This window comes from Thermobia domestica, chromosome 16 (assembly GCF_964235325.1).
Source record: "Thermobia domestica chromosome 16, izTheDome1.hap1.1, whole genome shotgun sequence".
NCBI classification, from domain to species: Eukaryota; Metazoa; Arthropoda; class Insecta; order Zygentoma; family Lepismatidae; genus Thermobia; species Thermobia domestica.
In genome coordinates, this window is record NC_137469.1 from 1,354,195 (window position 1) to 1,374,492 (window position 20,298).

Genomic DNA, 20,298 nt, shown 5'->3' on the forward strand with positions numbered 1-20,298 from the left:
AGAAGTAGTGATGACGCCGTATCATCTGCAAACTGTATGCATCTGATCATTCTACCTCCTGTCGAAATACTGTCTTCACTATCTCTTCTAAATATAGATGTTGAATAATATCAGCATCCCCGTCGAACTTCCCTTCCAGTTTCACGCTACTCTGTCATTTCCTCCCCTATTCTAATACTTACTATTGGTTTTATATATAAATTTCTTATGAGTCTTCGATATTTCCATTCCAACCCAAGTTTATATATATATAATTCCTAACAACAATCTCCAGTTCACATGGTCTTTTATAGATCAATAAATACTACACACATTTCTTTTTGCTTTCCTATCAACCTTCCACCGATTCCCCTTAATAAACCAATTGCATCTCTTGTGTCCTTACCTCTCCTAAACCAAATTGTTCGTCCATTCAACCTTCTGTTCAGAATTCGAGGCTTAATTTTTGGTGCATGCGATATAGTTCTGTGGTCGTCACATCTCTCCGAGTTCGATTTCTTAACTAATAGTATCCTGATTGTCTTCAAGAAATCTTTCGGCCATTACCTTCAAGACTCATCAAATCTAAATCCGGCTCTGCAAGTGGCGTAAGTCATTTCTTAGAAGAAACATCACAAGGACTAATTTACTTTAGGGAGTGAGTTTTCTTCAAACGAAATTTTTCGAAAACATTTTAGAAAAAATTGTCTAAAGAGAACTCACCCCCAAGAATGAAGTACCCTTTGTGATTATGTTCATGATAAATGATTTATCCCGCATTGTAAGGCATTTATGATGTATGATGAAAATTGACGAAGCATGAAAAACGTCCTGAAAAAATTGACCACGAGAAGTATTTTTTTTTTAACCAGAGAAATAAATTATACCCCAGAATATGAATATTGAAATACAAAATATAAATTGGGAGACCCGGGTTCGATTCCCGGCGGGAGCTCATGTGGTTCGGATTCCACGTTAATCAGTAGGTCTACGTCTCATATAGCCTCGCTGCTGAAAGGGACGCTAAACTAAAATCAACTCAACTCAACAAAATATAAATAAAATTGTTATAACAGTTTTCGAGAAAATACCAGATTTTCACCCTTCAGTAAAACATCCCTTATTTTAGGAAAATGGAAGAAGATATCAAACCTTTATCCATGAAGAATCTTATAGAAACCTTAGGCCTTATGCAGAGTCGTTCTAACGCGTGATTAGTGCCATACTAAAGAGTTCGACTAACATATGTTTCCTGCAGTAGTCAGGCCTGACGCTAATCATGCGTCAAGATGACTGTGCATAGGGCGGCTTAAGTTTAAAATCTTATCTCCGATCGTCGCTCGAAAGTGAAGAAAAAAAAAAAAAAAGTTGAGTTCATCCTTACTAACCAGAACGCCTCAATTCTGTCTACAATGTTTTAATATGCACAGCACCCTTACTTTAATATATGTGTGTCATTTCTTGTGTGTTACCGACAATTGCGCATTAAGCGAATATTGAATTCATTTCCTGTTGATCTTCCATATGTATATTTCCATTGCCAGAAGTTATTCGACACATTTTGAAAAGACGAAACTATCTGTTCAGGAAGGTGTTATAACATTCCAGGATAGCGTGACTCACATGCTGACATATTTCCCTTTTATAACGAGAATTGTCTTTTAACTGTAAAACAAACGTTCGTATAATTTTCTTGAAGGAAAGGCTTTAGTGGTGTAGGTGTATATGGCAGTGTATTTTTTCTTTCTTTCTCGTGTGTGTTGTACTAAGAAAGCCAACAGTTCTATTCCCGATGGCTCCTCCCTTTCACCCCCCACCCATTGATTTTCGCCCTCATAGCAGGGGTAGTGGACAAAGGAAGGGAAGAAGCAAGGGACATTTTCTTCTTTTTTGGTTGCTTGTTTATAAAATCTAACAGAAACAGTGAACAGTTAGCAAGTGGACATTGAGAAAATAGGATGGGAGCAGGTAGCCCAGCCGCGATCCAAAGCACAATACATTATCAACGTACATCAAGTGTTATTGAACTTACTAAATCATCACACAATTATCATAATAATTCGCTAACATTTGTGTACTGTAAATAGTTAAATTCTATAATTGATTTGCTTAGTGTAAAATATATGTTATATCAAACCGAAAGTCCCGTCGTGTATCTGTGGATTGATCTTGGCCCTATGAACATAGTCTATTACAAAATCAGGTCCTCCGATCATACAACAAATGGTGAGGAAAGACCCGAACATCCATGGTGTAGTATTACATTATAATAGTTTATATATTGCTGCTCAAAAATCGCCATAATTATATTCCACTCCAAAAGTCAGGGAGGACTTTTACTAGATAAAAAGTAAATCATGCACGCAAAAGGGGGTTCCGGGTTTTAAGCTCGCCTTCAACAAGATACTATGAAAAATAAACATTCACCATACTAAGCTATGTATTCGCGCATGCCTTGAAATGATAAATTGGGAGCTTGAACCTCCCCTTCATGACACACTGTGCGCGCCACTGATTATTACTAGTAATATTACTATACAGAGGGTCTCTTGAAAAGTTCTCTTATTCCCGGCGGGAGCTCATATGGTTCGCATCCTACTCTAAGCCGTACGTCCACGTCTCAGATACACCGTTTCTTTTAATAAGACATGCAACTTCCCCTAGCGGTGCAGCGCGACAGATATTGTAGGCTATGTCTGTCTACGAGATGCTAGTTGTCGGAGCTGGTTGATATTCAGGCAGTTCTACCATAGCTCCCACGTTCTCGATAAGGTTTGGGTTCGGAGACAGGGAGGATAGACTTGAAGGCGTATACCGCGTAGAACACTCTAGGGATGCACCCTCACCTCGCGGTATGGGGACGCGCAATATGCTGCTGGAAGATAGGACTCGACAAAATGTCCAGACAATGTTGGAAGACAGGATTGACATCATCAAGCACCCACGACAAACTAATCACATTCCCTTAAACGAAAACCAGTGTCGAGCGGTATATGTAGCTTACTTTAACTCTTTCTTAAAATCAAGAAGTCAATTATGGATTGTATATGAGGAATGAGAACATGTTAGATTTCCCTATACACCAACAAGTTCACTTATACACGCAGCAATGCCCCCTTGTTTAAAATTGAAATATTTTCTTTGATGAATACAACCACCTTCCATTCGCCTTGCCATTGCAGTCACTCCCGATAGCATCGAAGACGTTCTTGGCGATGAGGAGGCGGCAGAAGTTATCATGCGAAAGGATTCCAAGATGGTAGATGGATCTTCAACTATCGATTGTTTAGTGTTTGGCGAATCACTAACTTGGATTGCATTGGTGGCTGCGTCCTGCCAATTACGACTTTCCGCATGATCATTTTTTCCAGGAACAGTTCGGTACGTCGTGGAGGAAATCTCGTGTCGTGGCATTGAGGAGGGTACGTCGGCCATAGGAAATCTCTTCTTTCCAGCGTGGGATTGCAGACACAATGTGATCCACATTTAATTACGCTTGTCTTATCCGAAAATACTCATACTGTTAGCAAAATGCCTTCTACAAAGCTCTACGATTAGCCTGCCGCTTATGGTAGCCAGTGTGCTGGGATCATCAAACTAAGATAGCTCTCTACAGACGAACATTCTGTGGAGCAATTTCGTTCGAATCGCGTGATATACGCTGAGTGACCTTAAATGCTTTTCTACTAATGTCTTACAAGATACATTCGCGAACTGTTCCCTCGGGATTTGCGTAAAATTGATTCAAATGCAAACTTCTCCGCGGCCCAATGTATATATACTAATTTTAGCAGCCCATACCGGTAATTTGCATATTTATGGGCCTTCATATACCCGGAATTCAATCATACACTACTATAACGCTCGGACAGAAAATTGCTTTTAGTTTCTTTAGATATAGCTGAATGTGGGCATACGCAAAACAAATTGGATCAAGTACTGCTTCTCTAACACATATTACCCACCCTGACCGCCATTTTGGATCCTCCATATTGGATTCAACTTTCGTTTTCTCAGATGGAAACAGGTGCAAGTGATACATCAAATTCATGTACAATTTTCTCGGTAATTTACTTGTGTAGTGGATTTTATCGTAGCTTGTATCGTTTGGAAGGTATTGCATGTTAAATCCCTTCAGGCACTTCGCGAATAGACATTGCACAGTAATATCAGTTACGCTTACGTTTTTGGTGTTGACAATCAAAACAATTTCTAACTGGAAAAATAATATAGGTATAAACAAACTCTTTACAACATTGGTGTCATAATCTCAATACATTTCTGTGAGCGATTGTTATTACTTCCATGTTATACTATAACAAGGAAGTATTGTATTACGGTCAAAATGCCTAATGTAAATCCAGATACGACCAGATTTGAGTGAAGACCTATCTTTTCAGTATTGACGTCTGTGTGTCTATGTATGTACATTCAGAGAATATTTCGCCAACGATAAATCACACACGAGGCCCTGCACAACTTTTTATTTGGCTCAATATTCGTGAAGTGCCCGACATTTAACATGCAATACATTGCAAACGGTAAAAGCTACGGTAAAACTAACTACACCAATGAATTTCCGAGCAAGTTGTACATGAATTTGATGTATCACTTGCACCTATTTCCATCTGAAAAACCGAAAGTTGAATCCAATATGGCGGGTCCAAAATGGCGGTCAGGGTAGATAATGTATGTTAGAGAAGCAGTACTTGATCCAATTTATTTTGCATATGCCCACATTCATGTCCAGCTACAGATGGTGATCAGAAAAATGGAAACACCTGTAGTTGGCAACACGTCAGATGTATGGGTTGGCAGTGGTGTCGTGGCGCCTGCAGCACCGGACCGCTGGTGGTGGTATGTTAGGTTGGTCTCCATACTACGTCAGGCGCAGTGGAACAGCAGTGTCCAGTGGCTGCAGCAGACGGAGGTAGTGTAAAATCGGAGACCTCTCAGATTTTCAAAGAAGGCAAATTGTTGGTGCGCGGTTATGTGGAGTGAGTGTGACGGCAGTGGCTACTGTGTTAGGTGTGTCGCGTGAGACAGTGTCGAAGGTGATGACGGCCTACACAACACACGGGAAAACCACATCGGGGAAGCGGAACAGTGGGCGGAAGAAAATCATGAGTGACAGGTCACGCCGGGTATTAAAGCGCATTGTCACGCAGAACCGTCGTGCCACTGCGGAGCAAGTGACGGAGGAACTCAATCAGCACCTCCCCCACCCTGTTTCGACAATCACAGTCCGCCGCGAATTACATGACATGAATTTACGGGGTCGTGTTACACGGGCCAAACCGCTCATCAGGGACCATAACGCTTTCGCACGCCGCAAATGGTGCCGCGACCATGCAACTTGGACCGTTGAGGACTGGAAACGTGAGATATGGTCTGATGAGTCACCCTACACCCTATTCCCAACCACGGGCCGTGTTTATGTGTGGAGAACGCCCAAAGAAGCTTATGATCTGCAGTGTCTCCGCCCAACTGTGAAACATGGCGGCGGCTTGGTGATGCTGTGGGTCGCCATATCATGGTTTTCATTGGGTCCTGTGGTCACACTTAGCGGACGAATCACTGCCATCGATTATGTCGTAATTTTAGGAGACCACTTGCACCCTATGTTCCGGATATTGTTCCCGGACAATGACGCCATCTTCCAGGATGATAATGCACCCATTCACACAGCTGGCGTTGTTGCAGAGTGGTTTGAGGAACATCGGGATGAAGGTCAACACCTCCCCTGGCCCGCCCAATCCCCAGATCTCAACATAATTGAACATCTGTGGTCCGTCTTGGAAACACGACTCCGGCGACGATTTCCACCTCCATCCTCTCTCACAGAACTGGCCGATGCCCTGCACGAGGAATTCCACTTGCTACCATTCACGACCTCTATGTCTCCATCCCACGTCGCATCAAGGCTGTTCTGAAGGCGAAAGGTGGCCCGACACCATATTAATCTGGTAAGTTGCAATTTCGTTCAGGTGTTTCCATTTTTCTGATCACCATCTGTATATCTAAAGAAACTAAAAGCAATTTTGTGTCCGAGCGTTATAGTAGTGTATGATTGAATTCGGATATATGAAGGCCCATAAATATGCAAATTACCGGTATGGGCCGCTAAAATTAGTAATACATATTGGGCCGCGGAGAAGTTTGCATTTGAATCTATTTTACACGAATCCCGAGGGGACATTTCGCGAATGCATCTTGTTAGTTTCACATCGCAGAATTCAGTTTCAAACATCAATGATATTATATAGTCGAAGAAGTAAGGAAGTTGTACAATTTTGATTTGAAAGGAGACATAGCACAAATATGTATCTAGCTTCATCGAATAAAACAGGCAACAGGTTTTTAGACAAAGAAAAGGAAGTGTATTAATATCCGTACTTTTAACTGCTTAAACTAGGCGATCTGAAAGAAGCTTGGGAAGAAATGGAAGATCGCACTCGAAAGAAACTTACATATGAAGCAACCATTAAAAGTTAGAATACAAAAAATTGTACAGGATAGTGAAATTGGAAGAGGTGTTTGACAGCAGCAATTTAGCCTTTGAGTGATATTATTTACTATCTAAAAGAGTAATAAAAATACTTTGAATACGGAACAGGTTAATTTGAATATGAACAAGATTCAAAGGCTCAATAAATTTTAGACAACATGATATGATTTACACATGTTTCGAGTCTTCCACAGACACCAATATCAGTGATTTCACCTACTTTTCACATTATAGGGGCTTCATCTATATATGACAATGTTAGCTTTGTATGTTTGTGGTCAAGAAAAGTTTGTCTCCAATTCTTTCGACAATGATATCTCAAACCACAAGTGCTAGAAATGTGCCGTTTTCGTTGGTCTATTCCAAATTTTATGTAGATTGTCCAATTCTAATTGATTAAAAAAAAAATGGCCGTTATTTCTTTATTACATTTTTTAGGAGTACACTAGAAGTGTTGAAATTTAAAAAAGTAAAGCATCATATCCTACGAGTTACACATTCCAACACCACATATTTGCATGCATGGGTTGTGTTCTCTCAGGCGTTTTCTCATCATTTGGCCATGAAACAACGAAGGATAGCCACTTCTCCAGTCTAAGATAAATCTTTATTTATTTATTTATTATTATTTTTTTGCTCAATCTATTTTTTGGAGTGTTTTGCTCAATAAACACCATATATCACCGACATTTTAATTAATTATATACGTAATGTATTTGCTTATCACATACTGCATGCAAGAAAAAAGAAAACACTGATCGTACGTGAATTAGAAACTCCAACCGGAAGTAGGCTCGAATCTTGCAAACGGTGAGAAATACTGAAAAAATAATCGAAAAAATGTCCTTTTTTGGTTCCCCTTGGCGATTTTTATCAAGACGTCTTTCACTTGTGTCTGTAAAGGGACATGTACAGATGTTGTGAGAAATAACAAGGAGATTAATGCTCATATGTGAAAGATGCGCTGTGTAGAGAGCGCAGGTTCAGCTAGTTTTATTAAAAAGTATTTGCTGATTATATAAGAAATAAAAAAATAAATAAAATTTGAAAACTTATTTACTTAGTATTTCATTTAAAACTGAACATTTACACAGCTTTGAAGACATCGTTTTTAAACAAATACAATATGAACCCAATTGAAATACCAAAATTATGCACATATTTCCTGTCGGTGTGTATCGTGTCCTGGTATTTTATATACCACTATTAATTGTTGGAGATTCTGTACAACGAGTCTTGACGTCTACATTTATGTTTGCACTGCTCCACAACCTTTTGCACTGTTATCAATCGACTATCGGTTTCCTTAATGGGCGAATTCAACAAAAAGAAAAGTCACTTGCGTGCTACCAGTGACACTACTTTAACTCTTTGGTCTCTTCAGGTTGAAGTCCACACTTCACTTCTCACTCGACACAACTTTCTTCTTTACATTCAATTCATCTCCCTAACTCCATCTAAAAGTTGATGGGTTTTCCAAAATACGCTGCCAGATTAGCTTCTCGGAAAGCTTCGGAACAAGTCTACAATAAAAACAAAAAAGCATGAAAATACAGTAAAATTCGTAATCACACTATAATACACTGGGTCTACTAAATGTTTAATTTTAGATCTAATTTCACTGTATTATCTAAGTACAACAAAGTATTGCGGTAAATAAAACACAGGGCAAAAAACCCGGCTGTCTTTTGAAAAAAAAAAAAAAACGTTTCTTTGTTTAAACCAGGTTTTTTCTGGTTTAAATAATTTGCTCTATGTATTTATATTACATATAGGCAGAAATAAGTTTGTTTCACCTTGGTGTTATTATGCAACAACGGGGTTATGCTGGAAGGGGTCACATAAGCTTAAAGAAGTCCGGTCAGTAAATTTCTTAAATCGGCAAACTCCAGCCCTAGCCATCGGGAAAATCCCGTTATTACTTTAAATGCAAAGCAATAACGGGAAAAGCCCGTTATTGCTTTGCATGTAAAATTTTAAGGTCAACGTATCATAATCAATACGCTAAAACTGAGATATTAAATTACAAATTTAGTATCTAGGTATCATTCAATAAAATTAGCTTGGATTGGACTTTCAGAGTTAATGTTAGAAGTTACGTGCGTAGGCAGTCGATAACTTTTGCCAATTTCTATCAATATATTTAAGCAACCTTGTCTTCCTTACAAAACAACAGGCATTCAGGCAAGCAGAAATATATAATTTAATTTCGTTTCATATGTTTAGGCTTAACATCCTTCTGTAATACCGAGGTTATTAAAAAGAAGACTTTCGCTTAAAGTGACATCTGAACAGCTACTTGGTTTACACTTGAAAGAAGGGTTGTGGTTCGACCGAGAATTGAGCATGAGACGCCTTGATTAAGAGGTGAAAAGAAGATAAAACTAATGCAGATGGTTTGATATGTGGAAACGTCGCCATGCAGTTCACACGATTCGCATTTTTTTTTGTGTGTGTGTGTGTGTTTAAACGAGCCAACCCTGATAAGCTTATCTATTATTCTTATTTTGTCGAAAAGTGATAAAATCTTCAGGGATATATTTGGAATTGGTCTCGCACTTTCTCTTCTACTGCTCGTGTTGTGTTAATTAGTGATGGGCACAAAAACAGGTTTTTCGGTTTTCAGTTTTTACGAAAACGGAAAACGCTTTCTGAAAATTTTCAAAAACCTGTTTTTGTTTTTTCACCGGATCCGGTTTCGTTTTTTTTTTTCCCAAAAATTTGTTCTATTTCTGACCAGAATAGTATTTCGTTGTTTTCCGGAAACAGATTCCGTTTCCACAGAAATGGTTTTGTGTGTTTCCCAATAGTTTTCATCGAAATTAGTTTTGTAGAAAACCGATACCGGTTTTGAAGAAAACCGAAATGTCGGTTTTTCTAGAAACCGGTTCCCGGTTTTTATAAAAACCGGTTTTGTCCATCCCTAGTGTTAATTACACACACTTTTTCCAATACATTGTTCATTCTTGACACCGTTATCCTCATGTAAATTTTATATAGAGTTAACCTGATAAAGATGTAAGCAGTTAGATTAGGATTAAGAATCAGATTTCTGGGCTATCGGTAACCAAGACCATTTAGCCCGTCACGTATATAAGATGACGTCCCCCGGCGATCACAGTATCCGTTGAAAGGGAAGGAAGGAAAAGGCCTGGGATCATTATGTTAGGTACTATATAAGCATTTGCCTGGTGTGAATGAGGGGAAATCCCACTTAGGATCACTGGCCTGATAAAGTTGTTACACTTTTTCGACCGAGTGTCCCCTGCGGAGAAGTGCTAGAATATTTCCAAACATATCGCTGAGAACTTCGTGTTTTCTGCAGAACAGGATTCAAATTTATAATTCGTGTTCCTTGCTGACATTAACTACTCATACACAAGACAAAAAAAAATCTACGGACAGAAACTTCAGACAAAATTATTATTCTATTTAGCACGATGTTGAAAATACCACTGGAAAAAGCAGGGTACAAAATTTTGAGAATCAGTGACATCTTGATACATAGCTACAGAGAATGCTTACATGTCACAATCCCCTTAACAACATTTAACTTCACATTTCTCAGGAAGTTTATCTTTTTTAAAATGACTTTACTTTCATCCCTAGGGAGTAACAGTGGATGTAAGCCTTTTTCAGGTGGAAGAAAAACTTAGGTAATTTTACTACAAAATACATTAAATATCAATCTTAAAATTTATACAATGTTATTTCACTTCTTTATCATTTCTTAAAATACCCTGTAACTACATAAGAAATCTGCCGAACTGACGAAACTATTTTCAGAATAAGTAAGTACTTAAAGGTCGAGGATTCTTAGCTTATTTTATTATATTGTATTATATTGATTCTCTGTGCATCAAACAACAATATATATATATATATATATATATATATATATATATATATATATATATATATATAAGTGTCTTCAAACACTTTTCCATGTTGTGCTTATCCCATTTTGTTTTAGTATGATCCCCTACTGATGCTATTTACATAATAGAAATTTAACCCTTTTAAATTCTTTGGAACATACAGGGGGGTCTGGAAGAGGGCGTATCCCCTCCCCCTTCAGTTTCAACAGTATAGTGTTAGTTATGGTAGTGTTAGACAGTTACCTTGAAGTCTTACGAGTCATAAATATCGGTATGATCACCATCCATGTCGGAACACAGCTGAATTCTGCGCCAAGTTCTCGCAGATGTTTTGCGGAGATACTCCGGAGTCACGAGGGTGAAGACGTGTTCCATAGCCGCTCGTAATTCCTGTGTTGTGTGATATCGAATGTTTCCTACTTGCTTCTTTATGAAACCGCGGAGAGCATTGTCTGGTGTCGTCAGATCGGGACTTCTTGGAAGCCAGGCAAAGGGAGCTGGTGAATATGCACAACCTCTTCCAATCCAGCGGTCAGGAAAGTCTGATTCAGGTAATTGCGCACGTGAATCGTGAAGTGCGCTGGTGCTGTATCACAACAGTGTCTTTGATATCATTTTCTTCCAGTTGAGGCACCAACCACTCATTAAGGATCTCCAGGTAAGAATCGAAGAAGTAAGGTCCAAAAATGTGTGTTGCACTCATTCCAGCTCACACCATCACGTGTGGTGGGTTTCTCTTCATCTCTTTGTAAAACCGGGGTTTTTCCTTACACATTACAACGTTCCGAGAATGCATACTCCGGTAGATAGTACACTCGTCTGTGAAGAGGACTGAATCATGAGATCGTTTGGAAGGGGACGCCTTAAGGAGAGTTCTGCATGCCTCTTTCCGCGTATCCATGTCAGCGTCACTCAGTTTATTCACATGCATTGGATGGTAAACCTTCAATTTTAGATCATCTTTGTTGATTACTCCAACTTCACTGCAAATAACTATTACCAAGCAGAAAACAAATGAACATGGATAGCAATGCTGCCAGACAATGCCAAGCAATGTTACCAAACAAATGTGGGTAAAACCTAAAACCGTCAGAAAACACCAATTAGGGGTAAGCCCACTTCCAGACCACGCTGTACGTATAGCTACACACACATCATCGATTGCCATCTCCCAAAACCTATATGCTTATTACCAAAGTTTATTTCAGAAATGTGGAAGGAAACGCGAGTATCCCGAGAAAACCTACGAATACAATGTTGTCCACCACGAACTTACTTGGCCGGGTGTCGAACCAGGGATCCCACTAACCAGAGATAAGTGCTCTACCATTGAGCCACCGTGCATCCATATGTAATTAGGAATCTTTTTTTCCCCCTGCAATTTACGATGTATTGATGAAGGTATGCGTATTGATACTCCAATTAGAAAACAGACCTCGCCCAACCAAGACAATAGGCTGAGAGTAGATCATATTCAAATGCAAGGGAACTGAATGAGTATGAATTACTCTTATGTATTGTGTTCATTGGCTTCAATCAAGCTTTCGATTCAGTCAAGACATCGGCAGTTTATAAGCGCTCTTAAGTAGATCAGTGTCGAACTGTCTTAAATAAAAGTTATTGATAAAAACTAGAAACGAGCCAGTGGAATTATCCACCAATTCGGCTGAATAAAGACTAATATTACTAGCTTCTTTGTTCCTTTAACATTAATGAATTTCGTTAATACTGAATATTTTCTTCGGTCAGACATAGCTGTATATAGTGCAAATTAAAGCACCCTCATAACGAAACATCAACCGTTCTTCGATTGCTTTTAGGAATTAACAAAATAACAAAAAACCAACTAGCCGTCTATTGGTAAGTTCAATTGGAGAACACTCGCCTAGTAAGTGGAGTCTCGCTCAACCCAATGGATTAACTTTTCTTGTTTTTCCCATCGTGGACTAATACTTACTGATAAAAAGTACAAATTGTTACGAGATTAAACCATGGACGTATATTTTGGCGGAAACGGCAATTATCACAATATGTTTTACATTATTATTCTGTACCATATTTTGGTAGAAATGAAATTTAATATTGTAATTATTTTCGACGGAGGTAAGTGCTACGGCTTGTATTAATTAGGATTTTTTTGTTTAAAGAAGTACCGAAATTATATCCTATAAGGAAGTGTTTGAAAAAATAAAAGAGCCTGTATATATGTGGTTCTGCTTTTCAAAATGCTCAACACAAATATAACAATTTAAAGAAAAAATTTACTTCCCAAACATTCAAATCCTAAAAAAACTTGTTTCCATAGGTAGAAATTAACTGCTAAACGAGACTAAACATTATGTTTTAAGAAATATGTACAATTTTCATACAACTGTAGTTCCTTATACTTTTACCAGGAGACAAACTACCTGAAAGAACAGTACGAGACAAAGCAGAAAATCAAATACATGTAAATAAAATACCGCATTCGACTGGTAAACAATTAACTTACAGGATGAGCATGGCATACTCTAGCAACATCTTCACACGAAGCTCCGTATTCCATAGCTAGACACGCCTCTGCGATCAACTCACCAGCGCTCTGGAAAACAAAGGAAATTTATGTAACACAGAGCTTCCATAAAAGTCAGATATTGTGGTTATGCTTAAGGTTTATCCTAATTCGGGTGCATTGCGAGAGGTTTTTGTATCTTAAACATAACCAACTCCCAGATACAAGAGTTAAACATTAATTAAACCTGGTAATCCTAAGCATGAATAAAAAGATACAACCCTCAAATGTGTGATTGATTTAATGTTTCTGATTAGTTATTATGTGGTGTTTGTGAATTGGTTTTGTGTTTGTGATTGGCTGAGACATTCTTGGCAGTTGACCGAGTTATTAAGCACATACCTGAGTTATCGTCCGACGACAGTCACTTGAGGTCCAATCTCAGCACAAGTACTTAATATCGTGGAGATCCAGAGAGAGGTCTGTTATTTGATGAAACAGTCACTCTTTCCGAACTTTATCACATACAGACTATGATGTTCGGAGTCTGAAGATAAAGTGTGTTTCCAATTTACAAGTTACACCGAGACAGCTAACGATACAATATCTGGTACCACACCATGCTATCCCGGAAGTACCTTGAGATTTTATACTATTCCTTTTGTTGAGGTTGTTACCCAAAGTGACCGTGTTTATGACGTAGAACCACGCTATCGAAAAAGTGACCCAGCAAATAGGGTTTATGTACAAGACGGAATTTGATTCAGACGAAGAAATCTGTCAACGCAAGATTTACATAATGTGGAAGTTCATTATGTAAGTCAAACTATCTTCAGCACATAAAACGAATTCTCAGACAAAATTACATAATAATTCTTAACATTTTATAATAGATTTTTGACCCGAAGTTAAGTGAAGGAATCTTTTCCTAGTTTTGTTCATCATCTTTGACAATTAAATTTGAAACCAAAGTACAACAGAAATATAAAGTTTATAACTGCCCGGTTACAATATAAAGAAGTTCATCATACATTCACTTCAGTGGAGTTGTGTCTAGTTTTCACATTACCTTCAATAACACTGTCACTTGTTATTAATGGGGATAACTTCGTTATGCAGAACTAGTACGATAGTGATTGATTTCTGTTTCCCAAACAATGGTTGGGACATGGCATACTGTCGCATGAGCACCACCATCACTCAATGTTAATTCCACGAGCTTTCGCAAATGAAGAATTTTGAAATCTGTTGATGTGTTATGAATATTTGCGAACTGCATTATCCCAACAAGAGAATAACCAATGTAACAGAGCCGCTCTGGATCCTCACATGCATTGAGATCAGTGGAGTACAGGAGCAGAAGTAAGATGTTATCCATCTGTTTCGACTCCCGAAATCAAATGTAAAAATCACTATTAATTGTAACTCTTATTGTGAGTTAAGTATAGTTATAATCAGTGTTCGAAGAAAGAAAAAAAAAAAAAAGAAAAGAAAAAAAGGGGGGCAGTATGTTTTATTTCGATTTTGACTCGACATACCGGCTATCTGAATGTTGAAATACAGTGAGGGTATGTTGCCTAAAAGATTGCATTTCTATTTACATAGTGACTAAAAATCATTAGAGAAAAATGAAATCTTTGTGTTTTACGTCCCACTCTTTTGCCGGTTAGGCTAAAGGAGACGGTGATGATTAATGAATGAAATGGTGGAATGAAGAAAGTGGGAGGAAACGGGAGAACCCCGAAAAAACCCACGAGCACGGTGTTTGTCCACCACAAAGTCCACACGGCGCGAGCTGGGATCGAACCAGGGACCCCAAGCACCGGAGGTGAACGCTCTACCACTGAGCCACCGCGTCCCCACAAAAATCATTTGATAGTTTCTCTGAAGTTAAGGGGAAAAGAGACATGGGTAGACTTTGATCCCTCGCCACCAACTCTGAAAAAAATCCCCTTCTGTTGTATTTTAGAGAATTATACATGAAAATGCTCAAAAATCCGGTTTTTATATTAACAATTCCTATGTTAAAACTGCCGGACCCCCCCCCACACCCGACTGAGGGGTATTCCAAATCCCCGGAAGACCCGCCTCCCACAGAAAACAACCCCTAACTCCGCCCATGCTCAAAACACGACATTTATATGCATTAAAGCCAGAAGACACGCTCATAAATAAGAAAAACAATCCAATATGGCACATCAAAATATAAATTAGATGAACTTCTTTGATGACATCTCATTTTGAAAACAAAAGGTAGAAAAAAGGTGACAAAAATGTCGGTGTTGTCAACTTATAAATTATTTCTATATAAGAAATAAAATCCTTTTGCGTGCAAAGCTATTCGTCAATTACTGTGTTTAAAAATGAATTTATTAAAGGTATTTAGCATCTACTTTCCAGTGACGGTGTGTTGTAATCATTGAAAAACCAGAGATGGTATGCCTTCATCACTTAAAAACCAGAGGCGGTATGGCATACCACTACATACTGTGTCACTTCGACCACTGGTTATAATACTTGTTACAATTAATGAGTGTTAAGCAGCTGAAATGTCCAGTTTTCGAACGGGATGAAAACTTTTCGGTAAACCTCGCTTCTCCCTTTAGAATCTGTATTTAAACTCAAATGAATTAGCAAAATCCCAGCTGGACCCAAGTACAAAAATGTGCAAATCCATTTACACGTTACAACTGTTACTCTTTCTAAAAAATGTAAACCCCTTTCCATTTAAGACAGGAATTCCGATCAAAGTGAAGTGACAAAATTACAGAGTCACTCAAGGGATAATTTTAAAAAAATCATTTTTTTCTTACATTTTATGGATACAAAACGGGAATTTAAAATAATATAGAAATTTTTCCCCTTCAAATGCTGGAAAACTTGTCCAATTATTTTTAATGTGAGGTTTATATACACCATGCTACAATGAGAGGTTGTGGGATGCTCTATTTCCAACACAAAATTTAAATTCCCTTCCCCATCTTACAAGACCCATTTTAAAAATTCTAAAAAAGCCTACTTTCTCTTCTCTAGTTACTAGAAGTATCACAAACCAACATTAGCCCATATATGCCCTTATCTTTTTTGCTTTGTATTTTGATTTTGTTGGAAAATAGATATTTTTCGACCTATTCTTGATGAATTTAGTGTCATTTGTTTTTGCTAGGGATAACCATACATACATTGAGCTTTCTACCTATACTAACGAAAGTGTCTGGCGTTTCACGGCAAGAAGAATGTTTACCTACAATATTTGAAAATAAAGAACTGAAGAGAAGTAGCGACAAATAGTTGCTCTTGCCAGTTCCCACATTCTTCACTAAGCTTGGCCTTGTCATCGAGACTCTTGCCAATCAGTTTAGCGACCCCGAAAACTATGGATCCGACACTAATCTCTGTCATTTCGAACATTTTATTTTTCACTCATCACTTTCTACGGATCCACCTTCTGAATTTGGACATAAACGTCATTGTACATCTCACCGATATCGGTCGTTTGAGATTAGTTTCACGACTCACCCCTTCCCATGCAACCCTAGAAGCATCTGAATATATATGATTTTTTCATATTGTAAGTCATATGTGTATGTTTACTTGTTTTTCGAAATGAGTTTACATACCACGTTTTAATCTTCCGAACACGAAGAGCTCGTAGGTTAGTCTACTTTTGGTATCTCTTTCCGTCCTCCTCCCTTAATATCCCAAAAATTCTAAGCAGCCTGCAGTCACTTCGATACAGTTATTTAGGAGTATGTTAAATTAGGAACGTGGAATTGTATACGGGATCAACAAACAAACATTCATCTTTATACCTACATATAAGATTATAACAATTGATTACAATCATTCTTTTAATTAATATTACTATTTATTGATCTAACCTAAGCTAAGTGTAACAGTCGGTCCCCAGGCGAGTTCCAGCCCATTGCACCCTTTCATCCGGCCCCTCTGACCCATTACTGAAAATGTATTTCTTAACGGAATTTCTTAAACTCAACTGAAACATTCTTTCCTGTATAACTGATGTCCACTTTGAAAATATTCTGGAACATGCAGTGTCCCATCGAACACTGAGAGACTACTGTAGAACATAAAAGGTTGAGTTTCCCATTAAAATATTTGGTCTAGGAATTAATTCGTGCGGTTGGTACGCACACATTGAAGCTGTAGTACAAACACAAAATACATAAATACCTTAAGAAAAATATTGTCCATCGCTAGCCACCAATTTCGCCCATTTGTCAGGCAATGTACGGATTCCGTGGCGAAAGAAGTCCTCATCCTTGGAAGCGATCCACTCAGAGACCCATGTTTCGATATCTTCTGAAGAAGTAAACCGCTGTCCAATCAAATCGTTGTTCATGCAATCGAACAAGTAGTAGTCCGAAGGAGCAACGTCTGGTGAATACGGCGGGTGGGGTAAAACTTCCCATCCGACATTTTCTAAATAGGTTTTGACCGGTTTTGCGACATGTGGGCGAGCGTTATCATGTTGAACAATAAGTTTATCATGTCTGTTCTCCCATTCTGGTCGTGTTCTGGCCAGAGCTTGCTTCAAACGCATTAATTGTCGTCGACAACGTTCTCCATTCATAGTTTCACCCGGTTGCAGCAGCTCATAGTACACCACACCTTTCATATCCCACCATATGCACAGCATAACCTTTGCACAGTGAATATCTCGTTTTGGTTGTGATGGACCTGGTTCACCTGGTTTCACCCAGGCCTTTTTTCGTTTAGGGTTCTCGTAATGGATCCACTTCTCATTACCCGTAATAATTCGATGCAGAAACCCCTTTCTGCTCTGTCGTTGAAGCAGCAATTCGCAAATGGTTTTTCGTCTTTCAACGTCTCTGTCTTTCAATTCATGTGGAACCCAATGTGACATCTTTTGAATCATTCCCATGGCTTTCAAGCGTTTGGAGATTGTTGTTTGATCAACGCCTAATGCTGCTGCAAGTTGTTCCTGCGTTTGACACGAATCCTGCTCGAGCAATGCTGTCAATTCTTCGTCTTGAAATTTTTTTGGCTGTCCAGCTCGCTCTTGGTCTGCTAAGCCGAAATCACCACTTCTAAACCGTGCAAACTACTTCTGACACGTTCGCTCAGCTAGAGCATGGTCACCATACACTTCCACCAAAATACGATGACTTTCAGTCGCACTTTTCTGCATGTTAAAGTAATGCAGCAGGACACCCCGCAAAAACACTTTATCAGGCACAAATTGCGCCATGTTCACTTAACTACAAACTGGTGTTGTTGACGCTTTAATCCACTGCCCTATACTAGGAACGATACGCGATGACAGGGGTTTGCAACACATGTGTGGATACACGGAACTGTGGGACGCTCCGTTCGTTGCGCCATCTCTTGTCCACCCGCACGAATTAATTCCTAGACCAAATATAAAATCTATTACGAGGATGAAAGGGAAAATACCGGTATATACGAAGTCAGAAGTGATTACGATCAAACACACATCAGCATGACTAATAGAAATATACATACTAAATTAAAGGAAGATGCAAGAAACGCTAACGGTAATAGTTCACCAGTATCAGCACATTTCTATGAGTTTAAGCATTCTACTGAAGGCATTAAGATTCTACGTAAAACTTCTTTCTTAGTGGAAGATCCAACCTTAAAGGAGCAGTTCGACTTAGAAATGCATTTTTTACAACTTATTTCCATTTATAGAGTTGAAAATTCTAAAGGGAATGGTGTTTGTTTGATACGTTCAGTCGTTAGCGAGTAACAGAGGAAGAAAGATTTTGTGATGACGTCATAGGTGGGCAAGAAGCGAGAGCAGGCTTACATACTACACAGTGCCAAGCATTTCGTTTGTGAGAGGTGCAGTGGCACGTTCTAAGTGCGGTTTCCTTTTCCAGAACTGATTGCAAATGCTTACAAATATCATCTGCATGTAGAAAATGATATCTGATGGTGGGCTGTACAAACGTTTTTATAATATTATAAAACGTATCCTATAAAGCATGAGTTCAGCGTTTCAAAAAAAAAAAAAAAAAAAAAAAAAAAAAAAAAAAAAAATCGAAGCCAATATGTAAATAGATGGCGGACGAGATTGCTGCAACACCTAAGTACCTTTTCTTTAAGCATTCTTCCGATTCCCAAAAATAAGTATGTTCATTTTCACGTTTTGTTGCAATTTTTAACGCTGATCCTATAATTTTGTGCTTCAAGGTATGTACAGGAGCGTAACATATGAGGCAAAAATGAAATAACATCTGTAAAGTTTGCCAGAATACGAAAAACACTTCACCGGTTAAATTTCTTTTATTCTCATAGCTGTCCGCGGAACAACTTTCATCACCCGTTTCATCATCATTGTCACATGCTACAGAGAAATTAAACGATTGATCAATGTCTTGAGGAACAGTCATCGTCACTGATTCCTTCTACAAGCCGGTATATTTCACTCCCTAATTCACATTGTATAGCTTATTTCTAAAGCAGTAACTCCAGAATCATGAGTGACATCGTCTCTATTACCCTCTAATGCCTGGTCTTGACTACAACCATCAATTGCGTCTTGTACGATATTTGTACGTTGGTAACTGGACATAGATCGGTGCTTGTTCAATGGCTCGGATTTTAAACCTTTCAATAATATACTTGGAACAGCATTCTTTCTCAGTTTGCGTGTAAATAATTCTCCTGGCATTAGCCAGAAGTGGATCTAGCCGGTAAAAACTCAGGGGGGAAGGGGGGGGAGTCAGAACCCAGACTATGATATGTATATCATGTTTAATAAAAACTTTCAAAAATATCTAAATAATAGCTTAAATCAATTTTGTCACTCAAAAACTGGGGGGCCTAAGCCCCCGGCCCCAGCCTAGATCCACCACTGGCATTAACTTTTCTTTCAGTAAACTTGACTTCTCGAAGACAGGCTCTTCAAGATGTTTGGAACACGAGTGATTTTATTTGGTACATTTTTTTCCCATTGATTTTCTTGAGCCATAATTTATATCGATCTGGTGATTTCTCACGACTTAGAAACGTAAGAAAAGATACTTTACGTCCTCAGCTTCAATTGCACAATTACAACCGAAAACACAGCAGGTGTTAAGCATTTCTACTTCACTTCACAGACACAGCACGCGCTGTACTAACACGTGTTTTCTACTTCACACTAGTGTTTCTTTCAGAAAAAAAAAAAAAAAAAAAAAAAAAAAAAAAAAAAAAAAAAAAAAAAAACGGGGAGGGGGGGGGAGACACTTAGTATTCGGAGAGGCACATTATTTTTACACAGTACTATTATATTTATTACATTATAGACGTATGATTTTGGTCTCCTCCGGGGTAATCTCTAAGAGCTCCTGGAGACAGTGCCACCCTAAAAACATGTCTGGAAGAAACACTGTTTCGCACAACAAACGTAATTACTGCTCTTTCTCTCTCTACTCTTTTTTATACTAATG

General features: G+C 38.4%; 1 protein-coding gene across 1 annotated transcript in view; it reads right to left on the reverse strand.

The window, feature by feature from the left end:
- Nucleotides 1-7,525: 7,525 nt before the first annotated feature.
- Nucleotides 7,526-20,298, reverse strand: part of LOC145672867 (dihydrolipoyl dehydrogenase, mitochondrial) — a 65,737-nt gene continuing 52,964 nt past the window's right edge. Inside the window, exons 11-12 of the mRNA XM_081742035.1 lie at nucleotides 12,857-12,946; nucleotides 7,526-8,010 (exon numbers count right to left, since the gene is read on the reverse strand). Coding sequence (XP_081598161.1) covers nucleotides 7,945-8,010; nucleotides 12,857-12,946 — 156 coding nt within the window. The 3' untranslated portion in view covers nucleotides 7,526-7,944. The remainder of the gene's footprint in view (nucleotides 8,011-12,856; nucleotides 12,947-20,298) is intronic.